The sequence below is a fragment of the Gigantopelta aegis genome, chromosome 9, assembly GCF_016097555.1.
Source record: "Gigantopelta aegis isolate Gae_Host chromosome 9, Gae_host_genome, whole genome shotgun sequence".
Classification (NCBI taxonomy): domain Eukaryota; kingdom Metazoa; phylum Mollusca; class Gastropoda; order Neomphalida; family Peltospiridae; genus Gigantopelta; species Gigantopelta aegis.
Genome location: NC_054707.1, coordinates 77,803,586 through 77,816,165, shown reverse-complemented (window position 1 = coordinate 77,816,165; position 12,580 = coordinate 77,803,586). Strand labels below are relative to the sequence as shown.

At 37.4% G+C, this 12,580-nt stretch overlaps 1 protein-coding gene across 1 annotated transcript in view; it reads right to left on the bottom strand.

Annotated features, from left to right (window-relative positions):
• Positions 1-12,580, bottom strand: part of LOC121380433 (rho family-interacting cell polarization regulator 2-like) — a 171,852-nt gene that overhangs the window by 14,055 nt on the left and 145,217 nt on the right. The window contains 8 exon segments of the mRNA XM_041509247.1: positions 333-549; positions 3,586-3,692; positions 4,481-4,912; positions 5,355-5,463; positions 6,514-6,659; positions 10,050-10,219; positions 10,814-10,877; positions 11,987-12,081. Of these exon segments, the coding sequence (XP_041365181.1) occupies positions 333-549; positions 3,586-3,692; positions 4,481-4,912; positions 5,355-5,463; positions 6,514-6,659; positions 10,050-10,219; positions 10,814-10,877; positions 11,987-12,081 (1,340 nt within the window).

The window sequence follows — 12,580 nt, the reverse complement described above, 5'->3', positions numbered from 1 at the left end:
GCAATCACTCTGGAATGTATTCAGTGCTTTTGCTAAATGTTACCCTCATTAAATAATTTATTATCATTATTATCGGTTTTACAACAATATGTGATCACTCTGGAATGTATTCAGTGCTTTTGCTAAATGTTACCCTCATTAAATAAATAATTTATTATCATTATCATTAACATCTGTTTTAAAACAATATACAATCACTCTGGAATGTATTTAGTGCTTCTGCTAACTGTTACCCTCATTAAATAAATAATTTATTATCATTATTATTATCATTGTGCACAAGGCCATGACAACAGGACATCTGTGAGTAACATACACAGCTGCCTGCTCACCTCGAGAAGTCGATCACAGTAAGACAAGTGGAAGAGCAGCGCCTGATCAACTTGGTCGTTGCCTGTAGACGGAGGCACTGGACTCGACTCAAGACTCGAGCTCAGCTGGGTGTCCTCACTCAGTCGCTTGGCCAGAGATTCAATCCCAGAGTCGGCTGTCTTCGCTGTCGACTCGGGACTGGCAAGAATTTGGTCAATGCTGCTCCGGCGACTTCCCCTGCAAAACAAAAACATATTGACATTGGTGAGTTAAAAATGAATAAAATCACACTTATACATGATGCATCAATTACAGGCCGCTGTATCACGTTACCTTTAATGCACTGACCTAAACTTTTGAGGTAAGTCCCTTTTTTGTTTTGTACAAAATGCATTTTGAGCTACTAGAAACATCAAGATGACCAGTAACACACATTGGATTTGCTCAAATTAACAGCTTAATCATCTTAGCGTAACCTTCTGACTACTGAAGGCAAGATATCTTGCCCAACGTCACACTGTACACTGTATACAGTGCATTCCCCAATTCATATTTCCTGCTGTTTTGACACGACACTCACTGGAAGCAATTTATTAACAGGAAACAGAAGACAACTCTGTTTCAGGAAGCTTTATCTTTAAATTTAGGGGTTTTTTCAATGGAAAATACCACTGTTTTTTGGCAACTATTTTCACTTGACAACAATGGCGACATGTTACGGTCATTTTCAGGAATCGATAGCTGATTGTGACAGCTAATTTAAAAATAAATTTGATTGTTTTACCAACAACGAAAATCATCAAATATTGGGATATGAATCGTAGTTCGTTTAAAAAAAAAATTCTGGTAAAAAAACCCACTGTTATTGGGAACAATGTTGGCCACAAATGCCTGTAAGTAAACCTAACTTTTTCAATTTTTTGCCTAATTTTAATCAACATTAAGTGATCTAAAATATAAAAATTAGAAAAATCCATGAAAATAATACTTACCAATTCAAATATAACTTTATTTTATGTATTTATAAAACACTGAAGTGAATATATGAGTAGAAATTACAAATTTGTACCCACTCACAACATGGTATTTGTCAAAAATTAATCCAGTAGTCTAAAGATTAAGCAAGTCATTTTAAGTAATATGAACAGGGCTAGCCCTGGGTTCCAATTTGGGTTCGCCAATCGTTAAATTCTTTCGCCAATTTGAAAATGTTTTTGCCAAATATATTTTGACATTTTGACCAAATAAAATTTAGTTTTATGTCAAGTAATGTATAATAATTAAGATATACATATTCTTAATTGTACGTTCTGCATTACAGGTTCTTTCAATCACTATCTAATAGTGGAATGCACAGATGAAGTGACATATTCAGAATAAAATAAAATGAAACAATTATACCAGGTATATATTTAATCACAAAAAAACACATTTTTACAGCACACATTATAATCTGAAAAACAGTTAAAGTGTAACACATCAATTTACTGGAAGCATCATAGTTCAGCCATGTTCTGCCAAATTCCAGCTTTGTTGAAATTTTCTGTTTTCAGTAGGCCTATTAATTTTTATATTTGGTGTTTCAATCACTGGGGTGTCTACATTTTCTTTGGATGATGAAGCTAAATTTGGACAGGACCCAACAAACCCAAATGATGATAACTTTGGTACTCTGGCACCACTTTCATTCCGATCATTAATTTTTCGTTTCCCCATAATTTAGATGCATTGAGTGTGAAATGTGAATAAAAATATGTATGTATGCCCACAAATGACTGTCAGGTCAGATGTCTGGAATTAACATGCTTATATCAATTTAATGTTCAAGCACGCTTGTTGCGAGCACGATTTCTGACTAGGGTCAGAAACTGTGCTCACAATGAAAGGGGTGGGGAGAGTGTTAGTTAAAAAACCCACAAAAAAACACAAAAAAAACGTTTATACAAATGATTAGATAAAAATACTAATTAATGGTTAAATAAACTTACTAAAAATATTGTTCGTGTCGTTTATATACGTAACACGTCTAATGAGTTCTTCATGTCAAATATGGCCTCCTAAACTGGTAGCAAGTAGTTGTTTTAGCACAAGAGATATATTAATTAATTTTCTTTTGAAAGCAAAGATAACATAAATCATAAGCTCAAATCACCGATTTATTTGTTTGATGTATGGACAGTGATAATCAGTTCGGATTAATGCAGTGATAACACTGCCAGCAACTGGCCGTATTTACAATCTGACCAATTGTTTAACTAATTACCTGTACGCTTTGATGTTAAACACTATTATTCTGTTTGTTTTTTGCCTTACTCATTGTAGACAGTCAATAAAATATAAATAAACACAAAGAACGCGTCTTTTACATGTTTATTGCAAACAAAACACCGGCATCTATTGCAATCTGAAAATAGGTAGAAAGCGACAACTTGCTCCGAGCATTCTATTTCTAACAGTGAGGCTTATTAGGATAAAGTTTATTAACAAATATAGCACAAACAATTTATAATTGCTGACCAAGTGTATTTGAAATAATATTTATATACAATTTATACCAGTAACATTAAAGATAGTTGATTAATATTTGTAGAACGGTGGAACGCATGTGTACATTTTCTACTTGCACCCCCACATTCCAGAAATGAACTGGGCCGTGCGACCTAACCTACATTAAACGAAAGCTTTCTGAGGTAAAAGAAAACTTTAGATATTATTTTGGGTAAAACACATTTTATATAATAATCTAATATTTTATCATTAAAATCTTTAACTGTGTATTCTAATTTTGAGTATTAGATCGATATTCGCTTGTTTCCGAAAATAGAGTGAAAACCAGCTACGTGCTCAAATTTGGTACGCACCGGAACACTAAACAAAATCGGTTGAAAGTTATAAACAAAATTATACGGTAAAAGAAAGTCTTTCGCCAAATTTTTCGCCAACATGGAAATTCTTTCGCCACTTTTTTATTTTTTCGCCATTGGCGCCTTTGGCGAACGACAGCGCGAGCCCTGATGAAACCGTAAAAAGGTTGTAATAGCCAAAAATATTTTACACTGGCTAATTATTAAGTGCAGTACATTTAAATATTGTGATGTAATACAAGTATTGGGATACGTACTGTATTGCTACCCACCAATATCATTACACTTCTACTTGTTTCATATGTAATTTACATAAATTGGAACTAAATATCATGGATTCCTTGGATTAAATTATTTTCATATTTGAAGAATCCCATACAATGCAGTAGGACTTACTGCGGTGATGAGCTGAGGTCGTCTATTGACTCCTCAGTGTTGAGGAAAGTCGAATGCCTCCAGTGCGCTCTCTATGGACACACTGATGCTGGAAGAACGAGAATTGCACTGTGATCGCTTCTGAAAAAAAATAACATGACAAATAAAACACACATGCAGAAGACTAAGAATATTGCACTGATGCATATCTCCCTTTAATACCCCCCCCCCCCCACCCCACCACCAAAAAAAGAAGAAGTTATCTACCCTATCTGATGCATATATTCTAGGTACAGACAAATTTCATTTTCTGTTGCCATGAGTGAAATCAAGGTGAGCTGAAGATCTCTACTTTCAAATGAAATTTATTAAAAATTTCATTGCAATATTAAGGCCATCAATTTGCAGATCTCCTAAAAATGTCTTAGCGAGTGTGTAGGCGAGCAGGAGTCATCACTTGGCTTTCCTGGCCGAGACTGTAAATACACCTCAGTGTACCCTAATAAAAGAAAGGGCCCTAAACATGTCTATATGTACACTACTAAAAGAAAGGGCTCTAAACATGTCTATATGTACACTACTAAAAGAAAGGGCCCTAAACGTGTCTATGTGTACCCTAATAAAAGAAAGGGCCCTAAACATGTCTATATGTACGCTAATAAAAGGGCCTTAAACATGTCTATGTGTACCCTAATAAAAGAAAGGGCCCTAAACATGTCTATATGTACGCTAATAAAAGAAAGGGCCCTAAACGTGTCTATATGTACGCTAATAAAAGAAAGGGCCCTAAAAGTGTCTATGTGTACCCTAATAAAAGAAAGGGCCCTAAACATGTCTATGTGTACCCTAATAAAAGAAAGGGCCCTAAACATGTCTATGTGTACGCTAATAACAGACAGAAAGTGATCTAGATGTGTGTCTGTACATACCCTGATGAAATGTTCCAGGCTGAGCACGACTTCCTCCAGCTTCTGCAGCTCGTTGTACTGTCCGAGGAAATCCTCCAGCGTCGTTGTCAGGTTATTCAGTGCCTCCTCCACGGCCCCGGGTTCGTCCCTCGACACCGGCTCGCACTGGGTGAGCACGCCGGGCAGGCGACATTGCGGGACAGCCGGCGTGTGCATCATGGGACTGTTTAATACTGCCTGCGATATGAGGGAGCCCTGAGTGTGGTTTGAGACGTACAGCGATGTGTCCCGCACCCGCAGCACCGGCGACGCCGTGTAGCTGCGAGTCTCGAAGATGTGGTTGGGGAGAGACGTGGACGACGCGAACAAGTAGTAGTCATCTTTGGTCTGCGGGAACTGCAGCGGACTCGAGTAGCGCCTCTCCGGTCCGGTCAGGTCTCCGTAACTGTCGGACTGCAACAGAAAGATGAGGTCAGTATGTGGGGAGAGCTGTTAAAGGATTGTTGAAATGTGTGGAAGAGTGGGGGGTGGGGGTGAGAAGCAATTTTCAGAGGACCTACCACCCACAGAATAGAAACTACAAATCCAGTTTCACTGACCTAGGACGAGAAGTTTATACGAAATGGACCTAAATGTGAAAACTAAACTAAATGTTAAGAGTATTTTAATTAAAAATAAAACGTTTAAATTTAAACAAACATTTAACATGCATTGTAATAAATGTACACAGGTGCAACTACACACCATGTTTCAGTAGTCTAGTACTTATGGTTTGTAAAACAAATGGAATAAAACATGAAAACTTAACATTAGAGCTAACACAAAAGTTGACACCATCACCAGAAAAGTGAAGGCAAGAACAAAATAATAAAATAAACTGAAAACCACTGCTTACAAACTGTCCGTTGACCGCTAACACCGAGACCGGTCTTCTCCGTGGGGTACCAGTGGGTCTGACTGGCGCCTCAAAAAATGTCAGGTTTTCATCCATTCCATCCAGTGGACTGAAAGCAGGAATCACAAGTTAGTTATTTCTATATTTTCTTAAGTTAATCACTTGGGGGTCAATATTTCAAAATCTTACAAAAACAGAAGTCAGTTCACCTGATTTTGACCTAGGTAACCAATAGTTCGACTATGTGAATTACATTTACTCATGTAACCGGGTCAATTATAGTTAATTCTTACAGTTTACTGACAGTATTTCCTCAGGCTGATTTACACAAAATAAAATAAAAATTAAAAATATTTTACTGCAAATCAAGTGTAACTGTTCATCATGTAACCGTTTGACAGTTCACATAACTTTAAAAAGATATATAATGGGCACAATAACAGAATTACTGACATAACTGACAAAACCATTGAATGACAGTTCATGTAAAACTTTGTAACATTAAGATCAGCACAAATAAAATACTGCAATGAATCATGTGTATAATTTTTTTACAAATTTAAGGAACCTAAGACATATTCTATTAACTAATAACTTTTTTTACACAGCATTGCTTACCATGGATAAAAAAAGAAAACAGTAATTGTGGGTGTGGGTAATTTTTGGCATGCTTCCATCAGAGAACTGTTCAAGCACGCCTGTCGTGGGCACAATCTCTGACTTTGCCAGAGAGTTCTGTCCATGACAGGGAAGACAGTAATTAAGAGAGGAAACCCACTGTCGTCACTTCATGGGTTCTTCTTTTCGATTAGCAGCAAGGGATCTTTTATATGCACCATCCCATAGACAGGATAGCATATACCACGGCCTTTGATGTACCAGTCGTGGTGCACTGGCTAGAGTGAGAAATAGCCCAAAGGGCCCACTGACGGCAATCGATCCCAAACCAACTGCACATCAAGTGAGCTCTTTACTACTGGGCTACGTCTCCACACCCCTAAAGTATGAAGGCGGAAAAACTTATTTTGTAAAATACAAATTGTCATGAAATACAGTGATATATCACAGCTATGATATACAACTACTGATATATGTCAGCTGCTTACATGACTTCTAACATTCAAACCGAAAAACTGAAAGAAAACTAAACACTTCTTACTTCCATGTGATGACGATGCTGAGTTTGAGAGAGCCGTTGAAGTTGATGCTGACCGTCATGAGTTGCGGGTTGGCCGAGAACAAATCTTTAATCTCACAGTTCTTCTGACCCAGCAGCACACTCTTGAAGCTCCGCACCTCCACAGCCTAACAAGACAAAAACATACACAGTTTGTTAGTGAAAACTTACCAAATAGAGACACAGGATTTCTGCCAGAAAATAATTTGAGGTTACGTAATGGACATCCGCGTGTTACAACGCATGGTCAAGACCGCTATATCATGAACACGCATTTGCGCAATCGATTCCAAACTGCCACTGCTACTGCTGCTAACACACCTGGACTTCATAATAACCGAATCAGTGGGCAAATTGTTCGTAATCGTCTGCGGGAGAACGGTTTACATGCACGACGTCCTTACGTCTCTTTGGATACGGCAACGCTGGAATACCGTTCTTTTTTCGGATGAATCCAGATTTTCTTTACAACGTGGTGATGGCAGGGTGTGCGTCTACCGTAGGAGAAATGAATGCTATGCTGACTGTTGTGTTCTTGAACGAGATCGTTTCGGGGGTGGGGGTTGTGTCATGGTCTGGGCAGCCATTTCCCATGGTTATCGTTCACCACTAGTCGCCATTGATGGCAATTTAAATGTTCAACGTTACCACGATGACATTCTCGCTCATCACGTCATTCCTCTGTTCAATAACAACGCCAACATCTCGATATTTCAGCATGATAATGCCACCTCTCATACAGCTAGAGACACTGTAAATTTTCTTAGGACAAATAACATTGATTTCATTGATGACTGGCCCGCTAAAAATCCTGATCTCAACCCCATCGAGCATGTCTGGGATAGTCTGGACAGACGATTGAGACGTCGTCCCAACCCACCCGCTAACATCAACAAACAAGCGCTCATTCAGGAATGGAACAATATTCTACAGGCAGAAATCAACACTTTAGTCAATTCTATGCGCCTGCGATGCACTGCAGTGGTAAATTCAAGAGGTGGTCATACCCGTTATTAAGTGAGTGGGTTTTTTTTAACCCCTACCACACATGGTCAAAATTTCTCCCAGGTTCTGTTAACCTATGGCCATGATTTTTGCACCAAACGATGCATCATGGAACATTCTTTAAACGCATATATAACAATTATTCCCCCGGTTTGTTTTCATTAAGTTATGTTCAAGCAAAGTTAGCGGAAGTTTCTTATTTTGTTCAGTATATTTGATATTAGAGAAAACTGACCTCTCACTGATGAAAAAATAAATGATGTAAATCACTTATCAAAATGTTTTTCATTTTAGACATATTCTGTTAATGGACCAGGAAGTGTTGTTTCATCATTTGTTGAAAAATGTGACATCACTGGTTCACGCGGTTTAGAAAATATGGGATGTGCGCGATTATTGATTACTCTTCGATAAGTGTTAAAAATCTTGTATTATTATTGTTTTCTAGCTAAAAGGAAAAAAGAATCAAGAGTTAACTTTCTTGAATCGTAATGTACTTGTAGTGTGTATGGTTTTCTCTTGAATAGTGATGTACTTTGATTTGCATTTAGTGTAGTACTAAAAACATTAAAATGACATCACATATAAGGTATCCTTGTTTTGGGATCAAGGTTGGAATGTTTAGTATAGGTATATTATAAGACGTTTTGCAGGGCTTACGTGAAAGCAAAAGTAGGAATAACACTTTTTACTCATAATTGGGAACATGAAGAATACAGTAAAATAGTTCATAATTTTATCATAAAATTAACCACTTCTCACCAATTGCATACTCCATGCCCACCTAACCACACCAATGGACCGGACCAAACATCCAATCAATGGTTATAATCTTTTACTGTATCTACTGTGTTCACTTTTTTTTTAAATCCCACTGCTCCCTTTCCTTTCTCTCATTCGACTTCCATCTCATTTCTGCCCAATCTGCCCTATATTTCAACTTCTTTCATTGTCCACCTCCACATTCCAGTCCTTGTCTCTCCAACTGTGACATGTGCCACACACCTGCCATTTCCCCATCAGCTGTAACTGTGGGCTTAGTCTGACCACTTAGGAGGGTGTTTGGTAGTTCTGGCATTGTTAAGAGGCATTTGTAACCACCTACTATGCTCCCCAACTACCGGCAGTCATTAGTTAGTGCTGTGTGTCAGATCAGCTTTATTAGTGGCAGAAGACAAAGATACCAGGTGGGTGCAGGGAAGTATACAGAGACTGCACCCATGGAGGAAAAAAAGAAAGAAATGTTTTATTTAACGACAAACTCAACACATTTTATTTACGGTTATATGGCATCAAACATATGGTCAAGGACCACACAGATTTTCAGAGGAAACCCACTGTCGCCACAACATGGGCTACTCTTTTCAATTAGCAGCAAGGGATCTTTTATTTGTGCTTCCCACAGGCAGGATAACACAAACCATGGCCTTTGTTGAACCAGTTATGGATCACTGGTCGGTGCAAGTGATTTACACCTACCCACTGAGTCTTGTGGAGCACTCACTCAGGGTTTGGAGTTGGTATCTGAATTAAAAATCCCATGCCTTGACTGGGATCCGAACCCAGTACCTACCAGCCTGTTGACCGATGGCCTAACCACGATGCCACCGAGACCGGTCCTATGGAGGAAGTTGAGACAGGTAGGCGATGGTGTGGACAGCTCAGAAGACAGAGTCGGAGGAAACTGACAGATAGGGTTGAAACAGATTGAAATCGTGGAGAAATTGGAGTTTTTTGTATTAAGATAATGAGAATAATAGGCAGACGGCGATAGATGAGAAAGATGAATGAAAGAGTGAGCCAGCTTTCACAGGATTTGAACCACTGTCGTCAGCTTGATTGTCCAGCAGCTTATCAACTAGATGACAAATCTCACAGGGGTAGGGGTGGGGGTGTTCACTTCTAGTTTTGATCCTTTGATGCAACGGTCCAGGCACAATTTATATTGCTGGCATTTTTATCTAAACCATCCCAACTTTAGCCTTTGATTTAGGCTCTTTTTTCCCACTGGGTTTTGCTTATCCACCTTTAACCTTTCTTCATTTTTTAATAGTTCTTTTATTGTACATAAATTTCTGCCAGAGGGTAAGAAGGGTAAAATCTTAAAAATTAATGGATATGTTTTAAAATAATTTTAAGAAAGATTATGGTATTACAACTGCTGTTTCAGTTTGTCAAAGTACACAAAATACAGTGTCCAGTTTCAAAAAGATTTCATGTTCAATAATGTATAAAAAGAAGTACATTTCTTAGGAGTCTACCTTCAAACTAAGGCTTTCTCCGATAATAATGTATGAAAAGAAGTAAGTTTCTTAGGAGTCTACCTTCAGACTAAGGACTTCTCTGATAATCATGTATGAAAAGAAGTAAGTTTCTTAGGAGTCTACCTTCAGACTAAGGACTTCTCTGATAATCATGTATGAAAAGAAGTAAGTTTCTTGGGAGTCTACCTTCAGACTAAGAACTTCTCTGATAATCATGTATGAAAAGAGGTAAGTTTCTTGGGAGTCTACCTTCAGACTAAGAACTTCTCCGACAAGGGCTTTGAAAGTATATTCTGGGTGGTCCCATCGCTGACTGCTGCCCTTCTCGACACGTCCCTTGGACTTCCACTTCTGAGGTCCATGACGGATTGACACCTCGAACACATCTCCCGGACACAGCCTAGCAAATCCGGCCATTCCTGGGACAAACAAAATAAAACATATTTATTATAGGCTTAACAGTCCAGATAAATGGGGAAAAAAGACAGCTATTTCTAACCAGGTTTAACTCCTATTTGTTAATACAAGCTGTCAACAATAAAGATTACAATGAATTTCAGCTCTGCTTTGAAAGCAATGTTCTATGTTTAATAATGATAAGCTGTGTGACCATAAAGTCAAGAGACTAAAATACTGGCCAGTGAGGATCTTTAGAGTTCAGAGGGTGCAACTAGTGAAGAGTTAGTCTGATGGTTTAGATCCTCTAAGATCCAATGGAACATCTCTCTTAGGGCTGTTCAAAACTGATCACACGCAGGGGACGACAGGGATGGTAAACACCATAATTATTACTTTATGCCTGGTTGGTCTGCCACATCTTTTTATTTTTGAGATAAAGGTTCAGCAATAAATATATATCTCATCTGTTTTCTTCACATAGGGTCAACATAAGAGAAATAAATGTTAAAAACTGAGGATATGCTACAATAAATATTCCCAGTTAAAGACAAAGAAAATTATGGCAACTGCAAAATAAGTAAAAGGAAAAGAAAAACAAAAAGAGGAAAACTTACCTTTTAATTTACACTGGAATGTTCCCAACATGTTTTCCAACTGTGCCTCTATAGCACACAAAGTCTGTAACATAAAAAGTTAAGAATAATAAATAAAAATACCTTATGAAACAGGCAAATTATGAGTATACATTTCCTTTTTTTTAGTAATACACTGGTCGATGGTGACCTCTCATGCATTGTATTTCTCCTCTTCAACCCCTCCCCAAATATTCTTCATTTGATCTGAACCGGGCAACAGCTAAACAATGACTAGTCAACAATCTTTCACTGTGTCCACATATAAAATAAATGTGCTTGCTATGACACTTTTCAGTTCTGTGTACATTTTCCCAGTTGGTAGGAAAAAACTCAATGACAACATGAAGTTGTCAAGTAAGTAACTCATTTTAGCAACTGCAATTTTCACGACATGAGCCAGTAAAAGTTAAACGTTTGTTTTGTTTAATGACACCACTAGAGCTGAGCCAGTAAAAGAGACAAGGAATATGAATATGTTATTCATTAAATATTCATCTTTCTAATATGCTTTCAAACTACAAATTTTGACTGTTTTTCGCTTGGTTTCAACAGAGTAAATGTATCTACCAAAATAACAATTCACAATTGCTTGTTTTATTTGTTGTTTTATAAAATTCTTAAAGATGCACAATTGTATCTACAGTAAACATATACTTTACTTCTAGACTGCAATAGTCAAATCTGTCATAAGCTAAAGCAACCAAACTAGTCACCGACTTCAATTCTTTATTGTATGCAAGGCCATTAGCAAATTTTTATGCTGACTTGTAATTGCTTGTGTAGTGGTTAAGCTATCAACCCTTTGGCTGGTGGGTACCGGGTTTACATCCCAATGCTGGATGTAACTCTGATTGAGGTTTAACGGCTCAGTGATGAGGTTTAAGGCCCCTACACCAACTTCTCTCTCACAAATCACTAACAACTAACCACTAACACCTTTCCTAGTAGGACAGGCCAGACACATGTGTGCCCAGGACAGCTTGCTTTAATCATAATCGGATATAACCAAGAAAATAAATTGAAATGCTTAAGTTAGCCACTTCACCAAGATTTGTGAAAGAAAATATTCAAGATATCAGAGAAATGAAGCAGACACAATATTTTCTCAGATTAATCGGTCACAGCCCACAGCAAATAAAAATATTTGACTACCTGAGAACATTCTTTGTAGCCATATTTCACATTGGTGAGTGACTGTTTGCGATTTCCTGGTGAGGTGGTGAAAGCTCGAGCCATAGTACGTGCACCTGAAAAATACAGATAAAAGTGGATTAAAAAACAAACAAAAAAACCCTGAAATTTTAATAATGGTGGTAAGTATTGAGATTGGCCTTACAATTACTAGGGTTGCTCAGTGGTCTAAAATGAAAATGCCATTCAGAGAGTACGTAAAATATTAGATGAAACCATATCATAAATTTTGGATGGAGAATATGGAAAATTTTGGACAAACAGAAAACCAAGAAAGACTGTACCGATGATGATAAATCTAAAACATATTCTTCTCTGTAAACATTAATTATACAGTTATCCTCAAAATCAGGTTTAAAACAAATTTAAATGTCTTTTCCAACTAAAATCTATCTAAGGCACTTTCAAGGTTAACTTACAGTAATATATGTTATAAACAATTATTTTTAAGTAGCACTAATTAGATGAGTTTAAATTGATATCCTGCTAAGTGGGAGACTTCTCACAAATGTTGTATTCTTTCTAATGAGTATGAAAGAAAATTATATAGTGAGG